This window comes from Rhamphochromis longiceps, linkage group LG22 (assembly GCF_057381845.1).
Source record: "Rhamphochromis longiceps isolate RC_006_pf linkage group LG22, R_longiceps_female_GT1.1, whole genome shotgun sequence".
Taxonomy (NCBI): Eukaryota; Metazoa; Chordata; class Actinopteri; order Cichliformes; family Cichlidae; genus Rhamphochromis; species Rhamphochromis longiceps.
In genome coordinates this window covers 18,327,306-18,346,449 of record NC_140577.1, presented here as the reverse complement: position 1 = coordinate 18,346,449, position 19,144 = coordinate 18,327,306, and the positions used below count along the sequence as shown (strand labels likewise).

The 19,144-nt window shown below is 40.0% G+C and overlaps 2 protein-coding genes across 4 annotated transcripts in view; one reads left to right on the top strand and one right to left on the bottom strand.

The window, feature by feature from the left end:
- kcnq4 (potassium voltage-gated channel, KQT-like subfamily, member 4) overlaps window positions 1-2,663 on the top strand; it is a 52,765-nt gene extending 50,102 nt beyond the window's left edge. The window contains exon 15 of the mRNA XM_085395640.1: window positions 45-2,663. Coding sequence (XP_085251766.1) covers window positions 45-112 — 68 coding nt within the window. The 3' untranslated portion in view covers window positions 113-2,663. The remainder of the gene's footprint in view (window positions 1-44) is intronic.
- Window positions 2,664-3,256: 593 nt separating this feature from the next.
- Window positions 3,257-5,919, bottom strand: cfap300 (cilia and flagella associated protein 300). 3 transcript variants are annotated; one of them, XM_085396036.1, is made up of 7 exons: window positions 5,691-5,919; window positions 5,500-5,581; window positions 5,302-5,371; window positions 5,029-5,186; window positions 4,763-4,935; window positions 4,611-4,677; window positions 3,257-3,771 (listed from the first exon to the last, which is right to left on the bottom strand). In XM_085396036.1, exons 1-7 carry the CDS (start codon window positions 5,798-5,800, stop codon window positions 3,640-3,642), a joined length of 792 nt encoding a protein of 263 aa, XP_085252162.1. In that variant the 5' UTR covers window positions 5,801-5,919; the 3' UTR covers window positions 3,257-3,639. The 3 variants fall into 3 exon arrangements, with proteins under 3 accessions (XP_085252162.1, XP_085252163.1, XP_085252164.1); XM_085396037.1 differs by having other exon boundaries at window positions 5,686-5,821; XM_085396038.1 differs by having other exon boundaries at window positions 5,679-5,813.
- Window positions 5,920-19,144: the final 13,225 nt, after the last annotated feature.

The following is a 19,144-nucleotide window of genomic DNA, read 5'->3' as shown; positions in this document are numbered from 1 at the left end:
CAGATGGCTCCACCTGACAGGGAGCCACAGCCAAAGCTGCTCACCGCACACACCTCTGAACCCACTACTGTACATGAGGATGGAGATGAAGAAAGGACACGTGAACGACTAATACTTGACTACTGAACCACTCCCAGCCGCTCACTTCATGCTATATACATCGATGCCTAATTTAAAGCTGTAGATAATCGGTGCGGTTCACTGAAGTTTTTTAAAGTTTTAGAGAAATCTTTTGTCCACACCATCAGTTTTCATCAGACACTGATTTGTCTGTGATTACTTTGATAATTTAGGATGGCATCACAGCTCTTGAGTAGCACCAAAGGAGCTGAGACAAGGTGCTCCTGTGGAAAAGGGGAGAATCTCTCAGGCTCGACTGACAGCCACCAGACTCCAGTGGTATCATCTGAACAAAAGGAAGGGGTTAAACGTGTAAATCCTGCTTTAATTGCCCAAACTACACACATGAAACAGAGTTAGGAGAATGTGTTGGACTGGTGTGTATACAGTACATTACTCCTTAGAAGTTTGGTCTCCAACAAGCCCACATGCAAAAAAAACAACAGAGAAAGAAAGAAAACAACCCACACACATCCCTGTTTGACTGAAATAAGGAATGCTCGTACTTGTTTAGAATTTAATAGAGCCAAAATGTTCTTTAACAGGCTTTCAAATGCCACTTATCTCAGTAACCTGTATTTAAATTTAAACCCGCCCTTTAAAACTTGCTGTCTTGCAGCCCACGTTCCCGGCACGCATGCTCCTCAGACCAGATGGGGAAAAAAAATGAGAATTTCATGGACAGGAAAGCGTCACTTTCTCCAGAGCTTCCTGTCACTCACCCTTACCTTCAGGTCAGCTGCTTCAGGCAGTCTGCAGCGCCTGCTCTTAACTCTCACTGGGACATTTTGACCCAGTTTGGCGCAGTTTTGTTAAACATCGAATCCTGAAACGCATCCAGGTCAAATGCATGAATTTCCTTACCCGGATGAACGCTTGTGTGCTGGGAAACGGTTACAGCCTTACAGCCTCAGCTTGCAGCCGGCGCACTCTCTTTGTCTTTTCTGGTTTCTTTCTCGTTGCCCTTTTGCGCTCTAAATGCTCTCTGCTGATGGAAAAAACTGGAGAGTGCACAAATGCACACACATACACACATATATGAAAGTCCTTTTTACTTAAATACTCTGGCACTTGATGAATCTTTTGTTTTGATTTCTTTACTGTAATTGTGTTCATGCACTCGATTTCATGTAACCTAGAAGAGAGGATGTTTTTTAACGATTTCGGTTGTGAATGCAGGATTTAAGTTAATATATTTAATTAAGCTAGATATGATTGTTCAATTAATGTAGCATTTTATTTTCAAGTTAAATCATGGTTCACACGCACGAATTGCAGAGCTCATATGTATTATATATATATACTTTTTTTTAAAAATGTTTTCGTTTAATTGACTGAGAAAACATCCATCTTGCTGTATTTGGCCAGTAAAAACACGTCTTCTGTCCCTGTAAATCATTCATTCATTTGTTCCGGTCACGCCAGTTGACTCAGGTGCTCCACTTTAGACTTACACAGTGAATGTACTTCCTCGCACGGTCCTTTTAGATCTGTTTATGGTCTGTTGCTCTTGCTGCCATGAGGAATAAAATGGCACTATGAGCTTGCAGTTTTGCTCTCATTTAATTCACGGAGAGGCGCTCGGTAGCTTTATTACGTGGCCTAGATTATAGAAGAGGTGCCTATTTATTAGAGGCATTATTAAACTGAACAGTGCCACCGTCACTTTATTGTCAGCATTATGAAAATGTCTGCGAGATCTCTGTACTGCATGTTGTTTGTTTCGTGGTAGCCCCAGTATTAGAAGACCAACTTAAAGGATGTAAAACCTAGAGTTAAGACAGGAAAGGAAATTACCTGTGCCTTCTACTCCCTCGTTCTATCGTAAGCCCGCTTCGAAGAGACGTGTTTAACTGAAATCACGCGAGGATGGTCACATGCTACGTTACCGCAAAACGTCAAGATTGTTCTAAAGATTTGTTCTGACTGCTGTAAACTTTGGTATATTTGAGAATTTTGCTGAATGTTCGGGACATCGTTGTACCTAACAGGTCCTTATTGCATCGACACCCTTTCTGTATTAGATGTGGAGGCTGGAGGCATGGACATTTGTGTCGTTGCAGGAGTCTCTGCTGTCATGTCTTCTCTCATAAGCATGTCACGTAGCTCAGAATGGCTTCCACACAACTACCTCTGAGGCCACTAGGGGGCGCTAGTCTAGAAACCCGAGTATGAGAAACTTTAACTGTCTGACTGAATGCTATGCATGACTCAATCTGCACGTTCTTTTTTCATGTCTTCTTCATGACGCCCATCTTTCACTGTCTTGCTGCCATCCGACATTCCAGCATCGCTCTGTAGCGTCTCTATTTGTCTGAACTGTCGTTAAAGTGAAACTCAAACTGATCAAGCAATAAGAAAACTGAACAAAGTCTTCCAACTCTAATTGATGTGGCTACTGGTTGAATGAAACATGCCGCTGATTTATTTTCTAATCTAATGAGCACCTCCATTTGATCCTTTTAGGAGATGCAACAACAACAACAACATCTGCTGGAGATGAAATTGGATCACTTGACTAATTATTAATTTATTAAAGCTCTTTGGACTGTTTGCTGTTGGGTGTCTTTTATCTGGAAATAATACAAATTTTCAAAAGGAACTATAAAAATGCTTAAAATTCTGTTTCAAGATAAAAATGATACTCAACGTCTGCCAACAAACGTGGAAAAAGAGCTGCTACTCAACTCCCTGAAGGCTCCGATGTACATCATCCACACTCAAACTTCAAATTATTTCAGCCTTCCAGTAGGTGGCGCATGACAACCACAACATATACCTTAGGTAGAAATGAAATGGAGCTAAAAAATAATAATAAATACAAGAAATAAGTCAATTTATTCAAGACTTTCTGAGACAAGATTGTTTAAAGGTGAATATCTGACCAAAAAAACAGAATGTATTTAAAATATTGACATCCTTATTTAGATGTTTATCTCCAAACATTCAGCTGCAAAGACACACTTTTAGTAAATTGTATGTGACAGGATTAAAACATTTTATTGCACAGTTTACACTCAAAACAGGGAACTGGTCTTCAGCTGCTTTCCTCATGGGAAGAAAACTGAAAATGTCTGATAGCCTGTATATAAAAGATGGATGTAGCCTCCAACGATGTCATCCACTGATTTGTGGACTCCTGTTTTGAGCATTTTGACTGTCACCATCTTGCTGTTGGAGACTTTACCTAAAAATATATAGTCTTTTTTTTTTTTTTAAAGGACCTTAATTTACAAAATGGAAATCATGCTGTATTCAATGAAGCTAGTAGAAATTGAGACTATAAAGTCACCATGGAAGAGTTTCCTGAGGTCATAAATGACTGCAACAGTAATATTTGTTTGCTCACTGGCTTCTATACAATTGCCCCCTCCCACCAAGAATGCAGGGTCAAGGCACTTTAACATTTGCCTTACTTTTCAGACCCATAGGAGATGCCCATCTTTTATATACAGTCTATTATGCATACATAGTGAGCAGCAGGAAATCAGCAGGTTTTCTATTTCCAGTTCTTTGCTGTCACACTGTGAAGTTGCCCACACCGTAGAAGTGACAGAACAAAGTCACGTGACGTTTATAAGGGTCGACAATCAAATAGGCAAATGTCTGCTCCTCCTCTCGCACCCCAGGGAAACATCGGCCAGACTCGTCCTACAGACGATAAAATTATGTGGTTAACACATGTGGGAACAACACGTCTCTGATTTGTCTCAATCTGTCTCAAGAATGCACTCACTTTATTAGGCATGCCTGTTCATCCGCTCGTTAGCGGATAAGTGTAATCAGCCAATCACACGGCAGAAAATGCAATTAGGCATATAGAAATGAACTGAATGTACTGAAGTTCAAACTGAGCATCAGAATGGAGAAGAAAGGTGATTTAAGAGACTTTGAACGTAACATAGCGTGGCCAGACTGCTCTTGATTTCTGCTGCTACATTCAAATGGTGAGGTCAGAATCTGGTATTAACAACATGAGAGCATGGATCCGTCCAGCCTTGTATCAACATGCTGTTGGTGGGGTAATGGTGAGGGGAATATTTTCTTTGGTTACTTTGTGGCCCCCCCCAGTACCAACTGACCATTGTTTATAAATGCCACAGCCTACCTGAGTATTGTTACCGAGCATGTCTATCTGTTAATGTTCACCGTACTTAAATATCATCAGATCTCAATCCAGTTGAACACCTTTCGGATGTGCTATCAGGTCAATACAGACAAAAATCTCAGAGGAATGTTTCAGATATGCCTAAAAAGGTGTACTTGACATCAAATAAAATTATCTGTGAACTTTAATATAAAATATAGCTGTAAGTGAATATAAGTCTATGTACTGTCAGTACATGCATGTTTACATCGTATGTTAATCCTCCCCCTAATACTCGCTTTTCTAAAATGACTAGCTTCTTATTTAGACTAACTTTATGAGCAGCACAACATTTTCTCTACATTTCACGGGGGAACAGGCAGACACTGAACCAGGGACTTACAAAGGCACAAACTTTGAGCACTTTGGAGACAACGGCGATCTTTTTCGTCTCTGGGTCCTTCTGCACACTGCGAAACAAATGCATCAAAATCTCACCATTAGGTCATGACTCATTTATGCATATAAATAAACATGGAGCCAGATGCTTCTCACCTGATCAGATCTTTGTATATTTGCTTCGTGGTGCTGATGTAAGGATCAATGGTGTCTTCATACTGACAGAGCTCACCTCCAAGACACAGGTGCTTGAAGAGGCTAAACAGAAACTCTCCCCGCTCCTCCCTCCCAACCACATAGTAGTGCTCAGACTCCTCGTCCCGCAACATCTGGAACAACCAAAGAGGTCATGAACTGGCTCAAAGTTAATAAAAACAACAAAATGAAATAAAGTAAAAAAGAAAAAAAAAGATGAGAGTCACCTGTCGGAGTTCATCATAGTCAGGGTAGACATCATGAAAGCATTTAACTACATGCCCAGTGGGCCTCAAGATGCCGCAAGAATAAATTGGATCAAACAGCTCCATGGAGACCTTAGTGCAAGGCGTGGGCTCCACACTGACAGACACCATTGGCTTGTCTGCAACACACACACACACGAAAAAAAAAAAAAAAATCTGAAGAGACCTGACTGCAAAAACTGGAGCAGATGAGAGCAATTTCCTGATATCAGTGATGAAAGGTACATGACATACCAAGAGGCACCCAGACTCCAGCCTCCATCTTTCTCAGGCTGGACAGCACCTCAGGGTCTCTGAAGAAACACTGAGCACACACGGAGGGGGGTTCAAAAGTGACCAAACACACCAAGACGCCTTTTCATCGTTTTAATCAGTCACATTGGGTTTGACAAAGCAGCATTACATTTTTATATTTTAATCCTAGAGACGTACCAGAGCAAACTTTTCACTGCAGTAAGGGGAGAAACTGTGGTCAAAACTGAACGACTGAGCGGAAATCCTCCCCAGCATGGACCTGAATGTAACAAACAACCATCAGAGAGCATCCAACAGGTAGCAACACCGCAGATAAACAAAGGAAGAGGATTTTTCTTTTGTTTTTTAGGCTTAACTTCTTACGTCACCATTTCATCAACCGTGCCAAGGTGTCTTTGTCTTGTAGGAAAGAAAACGTCTTAGTGCGAAGAGCGTTAAAAGAAAAAGTCTGCTCAAACGCGTATTTTTCTTCGTCCATGTTTACTCTTTAATTGATCGTTAAGGGAAACACGAAGGCTTGCTCCTTTTCCATAAACGAGTGCAGGCCAATCAGCGACAGGTGTCCTCACGACTAGCCAATAAACTTCCTGTGTAGTGACTTGCCGCCCCCCCCCCCCCCCCCCCCCCCCCCCAATCTAAGGTTTGTTTCGTTTACTTGTTGCTTTGGCAACGGACTCCCGTGACATCCCAAATTGGACTGGAAGCTTCTTTTTTACGGAATAAAGCCAAATACTGTGCAAATTACATCAACAAAAAAGAAAATGTATATTTTATGCTCGTTTATGAAACACACTCAAAAAAGGCCCAATTAAATGCAATAAAATTATCTAAAAAAATAAATAAAAATCTGCCCATTTTCTGTCTAATTTTGAACACAAAACAATGTAAAATTACGATATTAAATTTTATAGAATCTGGTTAAAAGAAATGTAACTGATAAGTATACATTCAATTTAATCTAATAAATCTGTTTTTGTATATATCCAATTGCATTTACTCAAAATTATTGATTCATATTTATTTTATTTCTTATTTATTTTATTTTTTAATTTTTTAGCGTGGAGTGTAAAATTCACGCAGTTAATAAAAAAGACAAGCAGCTGTGAGGGGAACCCCTGTTTTTATTTTTTCCTGTTGCAGATACTACATAATAGTTATGACAATTACTAGCTGTTGTAGTTCACACTGTAAACATCTTCTTTTTATGTACACATACATATTACATAGAACAGTAAAAATGTGGTAATGAACTTGGGGTAATGGAAAAGATGATCATGCTCCGCATCAAATACGTAACATTAGTTCACGTTAATAATGAAAATAGTTATTTGTACTTTTAAATTTGTACATTTAAAATTAGACTTTTCAAGAATAAAAATTTTAAAATAATTTATTTTAAAAAAACCACATAATTGTGTAAAAAAATGTCGTAAGGCATATTTTTTGTCATATTTTGGCAGGCCATCCTCTCCTATCAGCCACAAGAGGGCGACATTATCCGGCTGCGAAAACGCTCCGCACGCCTGCTGTGCTGCGTCAATCGTGTTCCCACGTCAGTGTTCCTGTGTTACCGTCTCCACGACTGTCTTATTTATGCTTCTGGATTTGTTTCCTCCTTCTCTATCTCCTATAGAAATGGCAAACATGGAACTGTTAGTTTTTCAGGGTAATAAACTCGTGTTACAGTGCAGTGAGATCACAGTTTATTACTGAATGTGGAAACAGCTGTTGACAAACGAATTTAAATTTAAAGTCTGGTACTTTTGTAACGGGTTTCAAATGATAAGAAACACCAGTGACACTGACATGAATCTATCAGTATGAGGATGAACTCCTGCTGTCGGCTGTTTAATGGGATTTGCTGATGAGGACGCTGTGATGCCGTCCAAAGAGAAAGCAGACTTTATTTCCATGACATTTGTCAACACAAAATGTAAATTCCTCTTTCCTGGTTTTGTTAACTTATTCCTCATTCTGTCATTTTCCTTTCTCAACTTCTCTTTTTTCCTTTCTGCATACTCGGTTAATTCCAAAAAACAACCTTTCAAAATGTTCCCTGTAAATTTCACAATCTGGCAGGAACACCTGGGGCACCACAAAGGCGAGGTGCCATTTAACATTTACCCTACATGCCATTTTTGGACGTCACATTCAAAGAATCTTCTAGGAAAAAAAAGAAAAACAATCCTAGGAAGGTCTTACTAAGAACCCTACAAACTTCTTCCTGGCACCAATACTTATTTCGTTACTAACATTCCCAACATTCCAGGATGTGCTATCCTTTTGGTCCACATTCCAGTGCAGGACACCGTATCCCTCTAAGAGAGGATATGGGGACACCCTTCCTGGAGACAGGATAAGATAATGTTGTGTCTTTATTTTTTATTTGCCACGGTCTCACGAAGCATACAGGGAGACGGCTGATAAATCTGAGGAAGGAAATGAATACCATTTTAAAGAAAACACTTCAACATATCCTAAGGGTTAATGTTTTTAAAAATTATGGTATTTTTGAATTAGTTTCATTTGGTGACACAGTGGTTAAAAACTAGTCCTGTGAGCCTGACCACTCTATGAAACCTCATTAGCCATACAGGTTTAGCTTTAGACCATCCTTAAAAATAATGATGATAAATGGAGCATTAAACTGAGCCATAGTTAAATATCATGTTGTCATAATGAAAACACACAGCCGGGGGATAATTCGGTGTGTCTAGACAGTGACAAGCTCAGAGAACAGGATGCAGGATGGGACCAAAATGGGGCCAAATTACATCCCAATGAATGGATTGGAGGAGACAGAAAATTATGCCAAATTGCTGTTTTGACACTGTACAGCCAGGGAATAACATAACATAACTGATTCAGGTTACTAAAATAAAACAATTATTCTCATTTTCAGCTGATTGCTTTGTAGTAATTATGCCTGATTTCTGCTCATTAGATCTATCGGGATCAAAACACTGCAGCCTGGCAAACACGAGGCCCAAGCAGGTGAGACGATGTAAGAACTGAGAAATGTTGGGAGGCGAGTTCAGTCTTTCCACGCAGCTTCAGAGGCAGATATGAAGGATACAAGGAGATCCCTCACTGTAGTTCTGCTCAGTAAGGACAAGGCTGATACTCTGAAGTCAATTTTTAACACTGTTGTTAATATTTAATGATGATTGATGATTTTACCCACTAAAATCATCATTTGCGTCTACTATACCTTGAGCTTTCTCTTTACCCATGACAGATATTCTAAAATGTTTATGTAATTGTGTAAGAAATTATGTTTCATAAACTATTTTCACTGCTTTTGTGGGCATGCAGTGGCTAAACAATGGAAAGTGAGCTCATTAAATAAACTGAAGTTTTATTAAAAATCAATAATCATAATAATATGTACATACATAGTGATACCACAGCACAGTGAATGAATAAACGAATATGTATTTCCTGCTTTTTGCCTTTTCTTCTTCTTCACTTACACCCATGTCAGGATATAATGAAGACAATCTGCTTTCAATATATCGAGTCTTATATAATAGTATTAAATTCTAGCATGCATGTTGCATGTTGATACCTACCGTTAGTGAATAAATCATAAGAAAAATACAATTATCTATTTATTTTATACATTTTCTTTTGATTTTCGGTTTCCCTGATAAGTTGCTTAGTGGGAAGTAGTTTATACTGGAGAAAATCTCATCAGTAACACTAAATCCCTGTGCAGCTTATTGTGATTTTCTCAGCACAGTGTTTCCCTTTAGATCAGATTACCCATTCTTCTGTCTTCTGATTAGCTGTCTCTTGCAGTCAGGTTTAAAAACTAGTTATGTGGGGTTCATGTGCTCAGGATAAGCCCTGTCTTTGACTCAAAGTCAAGCCCTTTAACACTGACCTATGAATCATTCACTCAAGAGATGAATCAGTGTTGAATCTACACATAAAACACAAATTAGCAAAGTGTCCAAAGATACAATTTTAAAGTGGATCTTTAGGCACTTTGTTACTCACAGCCTGTTGGGAAAAAAAACAACACATAATTTGTTCTCGTTACTTTAGTTGAATGTACAAAAAATGCTCCAGAAAACAAAGTTCGACAAGCATAACATTTTATTTTTCCATCAGTGAAGTTATTCTCAAGGAGCCATTATCCCAAAACTTAATGGTCTTAACCTGAAAAAAACAAAACAAAAGAGGAAACTGGACAAGTAGAAGAGAAAAGAAGAAAACTATTTACAGCGGATAAACAGTATCTGAAAGTCATGACCTGAAAAAAATAAAAATCCAGCAAAGATCGGACACAAGACCTGAGAGATGCATCCTTTCAGTTTGGTATGTCAAATTATACAAGAGCTGGATTTATGGAGTGATCAATCCAAATGTAATCCCCCCCCCCCCCCCAATAAATCTAACAATAATAAGTTTACAGCCATGTGTGAAACATGGTGGAGGCTCTATCATGGTCTGGGCACTGCATTTTCACCAGGGGAGAGCTTGTCAAAACACACTGCCAATGCAGTAAAAGCATATGCATGCTTATGTAACAGTGATAAAGTCTTACATAAGCATAGGAGTGGCTAAAACTTTTGCATGATGCTGCATACACAAGGCAGTAAAGTAAAGAAAGAAAAAAAATCACAATAGGTCCAATTTATTCTGCTTTCACATCAAAAGCATGACAGCAATCCGGTCGTTAAGTCTGATGTCACTAGTCGTGTCTGGGCCTAAACTCCGCTGCAGGTCCATATATCAAACGATCACTGTGGCATTACTGAGAGTTGAAAAACTGTCTAAAGTCTTTCATCTTTAATAAAATGATCAGCGTTCTGCTCTACCAGGTGTAACAATTGAGTCCAGGCATCCATGAAAATGGAATTTATGACATTTAACGGAGTTGGAAGTTAGCAGGAAGTTAGCTCGCTAGCTTCTATCTAAATACAATATAGCATGTCCTGACTGCGGGGTTTTGGAAACAAAGTAAAACGTACAGCTCTGCTATCACTTCCAACATAAATGAAGACGGAAAACTAAACAGCAGTGACGTTTGTAGGGTTACTGAAGTTTGGCTAGCTGGTATATAATAATGTGCTACATGACCGCTAGCAACACAGCTATGTTAGCATAATATAAACAAGCTAACTTTTTTTCCACTGGATAAAAGTTAACGTGAGTGTTGTCGGTGGTCAGGAACAAATATAATCGCATGGCAGGATGCTGTAAAAGGACCAAACTTCAGCCAGGAGAACAACTGAGATAATCCATCCACAATACGAGGTTAGTCATTCATATACTGCTGCATGGGCTGTAGTTACATCCTAAGGTTTTAAAAACTGAGCTTAAATAAATGATTAGCGGTAATAAAAGCCGAGGGAAGTCAACAGTGATCACTGACTGTTTTAGGAGCTTTTTGAGATTAAATAGAAGAAAATACAAAACATTAAACATGTTAACAACACAAAAGCCATATTAAACGCAGACTACTTTAGGCCCGGAAGTAGGATTCATCACGTCATCACTTAACGACCGGATAGAAGAATCCCTGAAAAGAGGGACTCTTTCTTATCTGTGCCTTCACAACTGAGCAAGAGGCTACTGTAACACATAGTTATTCACCATGCTCCATGCTCACTGTGAATGGGAATATGAAAGTGTTGTGGAGCGGGAGATGTTTTGAACGACAGTGACACAAAGCAAACGAAGACAGATACAAAAAGTTAAAGATCAAGTGCTTGAAATGCTAACAACATTTTGAAAGCCAGCGTTGTGTGAAGCCTCTGTGGCAGCAGCATGCTCAGTCTCCACGTCGTGTGCTGCTGAACTGAGCTAGCCTGATATGGACTCAGTGATGGCCATGTTTCCTATTCCCAAAACATACTGCAAAAGGAAAAAAAAAACTCCAGCTCACAAAGAAAGGCATGAACATTTGCTTTAGTTACAGAATGCTCGTATTGACGAAACAGCACTGTTGAAACAAAGTAATCGAAAGAAAGGGCTGTGCCCAGACTTGGAGAACAATGGAAAAATGCTGCTGGAGTATCTTGATAATAATGAATCACTATCTGAAGCTTTTCCTGATGATGTCATGGCGTAACTGAGCTCTTTTGATTCTGTTCAGGGTCAGTCAGCACAAGTTGGGAGTCCCAAAGGGATCTTAGTTATTCTCAGTCACTCAGCACAGCTGCTGCGTGTGTGCATGGCATATTGTGATGCTGTGGAGCAGCATCGTTCATGTCAACATTAAATACAGCAACTATACCCGAACGCCGTGATTTATCACTGTTAGTTCAGCCGTCATAGATTTAACATTTGTGTCTGGCTCATTCTTTAGTGGCAAAAGTTTGTTTTCCTAAAATCATTTTAAATCATTTCAATTAAAGTTATGAATCTATTCACCATCGGGTTTTTACACAGCTCTGAGCATCTATGGAAAGACACATGCGAGCACAGCTTTTATTTTTATTGCTCTTGCCTCATCGGACAAACCCAGAAACCTGAACTACTTCCGACCATCTTCCTGTGAGAACACTCTTCTTTTACTTTCCTTCTTCACTGAGTGCATTTAAGAGATTCTGGGATTCCTAAAGGAGCCATGTAGGGGCATGTCGAGGTGGAGGACTAAATCAGAGAAGAGACAAGAGGGATAGAGGAGGGGTGGGGGGCTACAGACATAAAAATCTTGCTAAGATAAGACCTTCACCAGTGTGCCTGCCCTTTAGCGTGTGTCTGATCATATCTGTGGATTGTCTGTTCTGAGGCTCCTCACCACACTCGCTTTAACTCAGCGCTGTCAGCAACTCAAAACCTACTGATGGATAACAGGTGGAGTCATCAGATAGCGATGGTCCCTGGGGAGCAGTGGCTATGGTCTCTTAACAGGATTAATGTGGTGGTTTAGCAGACAATGAGGTTTCAGCTGTGCAAAGGTGAGAAGTCAGAATCATTAGATGCAGCATAAGTGAACCTTGCAGCTCTGTGAACCTGCAGAGATAATTATCAGTTGATTCCCATTCTGAGGTTCTGAAAGTATAATTTGCTTTCACCTCAGTATGACAAAGGTAATAATCTGCTAATACACCTCTGCTGGTTTCAGCACAGTCCTTCTACAAGTGTCTGGTCTTCACTCGTTACTCTGGCTCAGGAGTTTACTCTGTTTCTCTCTGCCATCCACCTCACATCACCTTTCTTCTGTTTGACAGCCATCCATTGGCCACTTTCACTGATGAAATTCCTCTTAATTTCAGGAACTCTCCAGTATGCGACACCCTTAGTGACACAGACATCAACTTCTTCTTCTTCCAGCTTTTATCTCACCCGATCCCTAGCATCCTCTTCTGTCACACCAACTCTCTGCATGTCCTCCTTTCCTACGTTTCATGAACCTCCTTTGTGGTCTTCCTCTTCTCCTCCTTCAGCACCCTTTGTCCAAATATATCCACCATCCCATGAAACTGCACAACCAGAGGTGTTCCTCTGATATATTCATTTCTTGTACCTCACAATGAAAATCTTAATCTGCAGCTCAACCTCCTGTCTTTTTTTTTTTTTTTTTTTACTGTACTTCAGGTCAATATTATAATCCTTGATGGCAAACATTTGAATACCAAGCTGATGTCATTTTCCGTTTACATCATTTGAGTTTCAAGCTGATGACTGAACTTGTTCCTCCTCTCTCTTGACATTTATGAGACTCCCTTCTTATCCCAGTTCTCCACTGTTTGGCCTGTTTGCGCCCGCATCTCCGTGTTTATGCCCCATGTGCAGTTGCCTAACACAGAACATGAAGCTGAATGTTCCAGGAATGTAACCTCGAGTCTTTTCCAACTTGTTGTAGCCTCTGACGGAGACAATCTTGCTTCTGTGACACTGACAACTAATGACAAGCTCGTACTGTACTGCTGCCTGCCTGGCATATGTTGATGTTTGTGTGATTATTTTACATGCTCACTGGAAGTGAAGCTCCATGCCGTCCTGTTGTGCTTTAATACGAAATATGAAAAACTTGCTAAATTCTGAGAAAGGAGTGGGAGACATGTACAGAGATAAAATTACCAGAGAATGTCTAATAATGGCCTAAAATAATACTGACAAAGACACCAAATTATCCTGAACCATGAACTCTTTCCTCCGTCTCAAATCCCTGTTGAGACCTGTGAAAGGCTTGTGTTACACTTACAGGAACAAGATCAGATGAACAGATAACAAACATAAGAGAGCTGAGGAGCACTGCTGATGCTGCTGCCCACATTGTTTGCCCCCTGAACTCTTCTCTGCTCCAAACACAATAAAACTCTTCCTTTGGACCAACCTACCCGATCTTGATGGAACAAATATTTGTGCTGCATACGTGTCATTCTGTGAGTCTTGCAATTCGAAAGCTTTTCACCAAAATTTTAGTCCTTGTAAAAGGTATTTTCTGACTTTTTGACAATTTGTAGGGCTACATTTAGTAATCAAGAAACATTACTACTCACAAATTTGTGTTACTTTTTTCCTGCTCCTTGCAGGGTTTATTCTCATAGACTGTTACTTTGTTTCCAAGACTGTCATTAATAAAGCAACAAATCACAGCAACGGTCATTCCAAAGGACTTTGTTTTGTACTCTATAGTATTTTAGAGAAAACCCCAAGAATGAAGTGACCTTGTATGAGCAGGCACTTTGAGACGGTGGGAAGGAAAAACTCTCTTTTAACAGGAAGAAACCTCCGGCAAAACCAGGCTCAGGGATGGACAGCCATGTGCCGCAACCAGTTGGGGTGAGAGAAAAGAAGAAAGACAAGACAAAACAAAGAGCATAGAAAAGGACAGAACAAAACACTGACTAAGGGAAGAAGAGAAAGAGTTAATGATTGCTACAGTGGTATATAAACATGTGGGGAGTGACAAGAGGTGAGTGGGGACGAGATGCTTGATGCATCGCAATGAATCAGAGGAAGTCCCGCAGCTGTCAGGGTTACCTGATATAGCTCTAACTATAGACTTTATCAGAAACAAAAGTTTTAAAGGTTAATCATAAAAGTAGAGGAAGTGTAAACACACAGAACCAAGGCTGGTAGCAAAGTTTTGGTTAATTCACAGAAAATGTCCTATTTTCTCTTTTTTTCCTGCTTTTTTTCTCTGTGGATCCACTAAAATAGAAATTTCTAAAGTAAAAACTATTTGTTTTCTATTTTCCAGTGGGGTGCATTAGAGTCTTTGGTGGGCCCGTTCTGGCCCTGGGCCTGTTAGGATAGCCTGTAGCAGCTGGGTTCAAACAGGAGGCTTGAGGCAGAGGTGAGATGATGAGGCGATGACCAGCCATGTGTTTGTTCAGCAACATTAAAATTTCAGACACATAACACAAAATAAAAAAAATGTAGCCCAGTGGTGGGACTTGTTTCCAACAACAGCCTCTGATGTTAACTGGCAGCCCTTTATAAACTGCTGCTATCTGGCCCTGAAGACATACCACTATCTGGGGTTATATACTGAACTAAACTGCACACATGTTGCTTACCTAATAAACTATATTAATATCAAATCAATATTCCAGACAACCATGATAACATCCATTAAATATTGCCCACTTGGCCCAACGACAACAATCCACAACCTTAGTTTAGTAGTTAGTTTATTGTACAATCTACATTAAACTAATGTAGCTATTCAATCCCTTCTTCACCATTAAGAGCAAACACAGGTAAGATAATCTTATTCAAAAGGTAAGTGTTAAAGTGTTGGCTTCCACCAACTTAACCAAACTCTTCGTACTAATGGAAATTTTCTTTCCTAGGCAGACATTAAACAGTACCAGCTGGAAGACTGCCCACAAGGAAAACCTATAGCCAAATAAGCAAAAAAACAAACAAACAAAAAAAAAAACCCCCACAAAAAACCCACAAACTTTTATATGAGTGCCCTTTTCTTTAATATAAATATTAAAATCACTCATGTTTATCTGACTAATAAAGACGACCTTCTTTACAGGCCTTATGTTTGACACTGGTGCTGTAGAAGCTCTTGGGTAAATAACAGACAGCATTAAATGGGGTGGGGTGAGTTTTAAAGTGCTTTTCAGTGACAGCTGCCACTGTAGGTAGGCTTAAGTACCCCTAAACACTTCTTCTTTGCGTGCTTTCAGTTTGGTTTGTGATAATTTGGTTTGTGTGAATTTAAGTGTCAAAGTAAAAATGTATTTTGGGCCGGTGAGTGAAGCTACAAACTGAAGTAATTCAAAGGGAATATTGTTTAAAAGCTGGAATTTTCAAAGAGGTCCAGAGAGCAGCCCTGGGATGTATTCTCCATTAGTAGAGATGATTGCCTTCAGATGGATGAACACAGGGATGGGTGACAGGTATTGAGCGAGGGTCAGTCCCTGTGGAGATGCATAGATGGAATATGGCTGGGGGAGGGTTTGGAGGAGAAGGGTGTATAAAGGTCCACCTGAGGCCTCCCTTTTTCTTTTTAAACACCAAAGATGACATCATCAACAAGGGAAAGGGGTGTGTATTCGAGGGTGCGTTTCCTCTCTACTCACAGCGGACACAGATCTATCCAGCTCCTCCTTCGCTATCCCCTGTTTTTTTCCTTACTTTGGTAGGAAAAAAAATCAGTTTTTATTACATAAGATGTAGCGCTTGCAATACAATGTAACCAATTAATCCATGATATCTGAAAAGCTCCATGAAAACACTTCTCATGCATCAGGACTAATAAAAAGGAAATAAAACGACAAGCCCCTGCATGCAGCCTGCAGTCACCTCCACCTTTTCATGTGGCAAGAAAAATGAAGGAGATTTTTATTTGATTATACAGAAACACCTCGAGGCTACGACTTTGTTCCATAATATGTAACTGTTGGCCCTGAACGCATTTAAAGTGACTGCAGGTCCAGATCTGTCTCATATTTAAGCAGGAAATGTTTGATTCAATAATCTTTTTCTGTTAGCATGTGAACAGTTTCATGATTTTCATGATTCATGATGCATGAGCCACACATTTTCTTGCACTTTGTTCTATAGAAAAGTGATTATCACCGCTGAAATTCTGCTAGACTTGCTTATTCCAGGACATAAAGACATATGCAGTCACTGCTGAATTGTATTAAGCAGAAGTTACTCTGCTGACATTAAAAGAGCTTCTAGATTTTCAGCAGTTTAGTTTTTAGTCTAACTGAATGATTCAGAATCTCTCAATCTCAGTCAGCAATAATCAATATGGAAGTCAGTGTTTTCACAATCAATATGAATCAGAGGTGACAGACATGTGAGGGTAACAGACAGGCTGAACTTTACATCCTTCTGTCGTGCCAGCGGGGGGGTCGCTCCGTTTTTCCTGACTGTGAGTCTGAACAGCTATTTGATTTGATATGATTTGTTTTTTCCAGATATCTGTGGTTCTCCTAATTTGGAGACATTTCTTGGTAGCTATCAGATATATTACCAAGAAATTTAGGACAGTGAACAAATTTTATTGGGAAGTTTCTCATTCCCCTCAGGAGAAATTTTTGAGCTGATTGTAAAACTTATATTTACCTCCATTTGTGGAGAAATTATTCTAATTTTAAAAATCTCTGGAAAGAGCTCCTCAGGTAACTCTTAATATGAGTTTTTTTAAAGGGCTTCATATTTGAGTCAAATCAATCTAGTAATGGGAACATGGACAATAGTTGCTGTTCATTTAAAGTCAATCGTTTTCACATCCTCTTTCCACAGTTTCCACAGTTAAAAACTTAAATGTCAGTAAATGTCTTCCTTTTTCACCCTTGTTGCTCCAACACCAGCTGACCGTGAGCCAGTGTTTTAGTGCAAATGGAGATATAGATCCCTCCAGATCTGTTTTACACGAGCAGGAATCTGAGACTGAAAGTGACCCGAACCAGTAGAATCATAATCTTCAAGCTCTGTAAGATACGTAGCCACCGAACAAAGATACGTCCAATGCTCCCTGTGCAGCTGCAGAGAAGAACAAACAGTACAGTGAAATTCTTCCAAGCGTCTGTGCTTCTCATCAACACTGACATGTGGGTGATTTTTCCATACACCTACGACTAACTGCCTCAAAAACACCCAGAGACACTGCTGACACACTCTGTACTTCGCTGATGTGTGCTGCCAGCACGCCCATTCTTGTTTACTATCAACCACATGTCCTGCTCCTTCCTGGAACAGGAAATGCTCCAGAGAAATGGAGATGGATACATGTCCACTCCTTCGCAGGGTCAGAAGTGCAGACCTCCACCCTGACACAGTGCAGCTGGTATATCTGGCCTTGCTGCGTAGTGTCATGGGAGGATTATGAGGCAAAGCTCAAGAGGGGGATTGTTCCTCAGGATGAGCATGTGTGCATGCGTCTGTGACTGGCTGCTGTCATGCGCCTGTCAGCTCCAGCATCATTGATTCTTCCTGAAGGTTCTTGTCAGGAAAATACAGAGCAAATCGCTCAAAATGCACACACAACTCCTTTTTGTGAGTGCGTGTTTGATTGTGTGTGTCAGCATGTGTGCAAACGTGCTGCTTTCCCCTTGACTGCGCGCTCTGACAGCTCCGTGAGTATGTATAGCCTCTATTGTTAACACGTGTGGCCTCAGCCTCCACAGTTCAGTCTATTTTCGGGAAATGACCTCACAAACAGAAGCACTGCTGATCTGTTTAGGGTTGCTTTTTTCTGCTTCTTCCTCTGACAGATTATGTGTCACGGTTAAACATCTAGAGGTCTTCTTAAGGCCTGAGTCACTGCAGTCTGGGTCAGGCCTTTGTGTTAAATGTACACGCGTACACGAGGCTTGCAACACACCACCTACAGATCTTGTGAAATACATTTCCAACAACCGTCCAAGATGATTTAGTATCCTCGCCTTCACTGATGAATCACACGCAAGCTTCCTCATCTATTGATGCCTGACTCAGGGGTCTTATTTTCAGGGAGGTCCACACACGCACACGCACACACACACACACACACACACACACACACACACACACACACACACACACACACACACACACACACACACACATGCACACCTTCTCTTGGAGATTGCTACAGTCAAGCTTTTGTATGCTACTCTGCAGCTACCAATATGTGTGCAAAACAGCATTCCTTGCATGTTAGCGCCAATGAGTCAGTCATCACTAAAAGGCAAACAGCATGTACAGTAAAGAGGTATGATAATGACTGAGAAGGCGATGACTGTGAAACAGAGGTATACATCGCTCTGAGCACCTTTCTTCAGAAGGTATGAGGTTGTGTAAGAGATGTTATAGCTATAATTACCGAGTTGTCTGGAAAGCAGAAGCAGAACGGCCTCATCTTTGCTCACATCAGTGACAGAAGCCGTCTGAAAGCTTTTCAGATATGATGTGTAATTTAGAGAAGCCGCTTTGAATCTTGGGGATGACTGGCACAGGCTGGACAAAAGACTATGGCGTGCGCATAGACACGCTCCAATCAGGAAGTAAAGGCTGACAAAAATCTCTGAAGTCAGTAAAAAATGTTTTTCAAAGAAACTGTAAAAGCCACGTTTGGCTCACATTCAAAGATGCCCCAAGCTATTTTTCAAAATGCAACATGAATTGCTTTGTTTTAGTGGTGATTAACTTTGTGTTTTATTGCTTTCTAAATTCTTAATTTTTCTTATGACTATAAATGTTAATTTGCCAAGTGAGGTAATCCTACAGCATATTATGTAATAAAGAAAACCATCCCAGTGGGCTTTCTGCTGAGGCTTACCCGGATCATTTTTTTAATTAAATTATTTAAATTAGACAGTAATCACTTTTCTCTACAGTCTAATGTAATAATAATAATAATAATAATAATTTGTTTTAGTAAACCAGTTAATATTTATATTGA

Bases quoted from the DNA above. Each gene is read 5' to 3' on its own strand.
- cfap300 (XM_085396036.1), bottom strand. From the start codon at position 5,800: ATGGACGAAGAAAAATACGCGTTTGAGCAGACTTTTTCTTTTAACGCT. The intron at 5,187-5,301 runs GTATGTCATGTA...TGTGTGTTGCAG, and splicing joins TGGAGTCTGGGTGCCTCTTG to ACAAGCCAATGGTGTCTGTC. The intron at 4,678-4,762 runs GTGAGAAGCATC...TTTGTTTCGCAG, and splicing joins ATATACAAAGATCTGATCAG to TGTGCAGAAGGACCCAGAGA.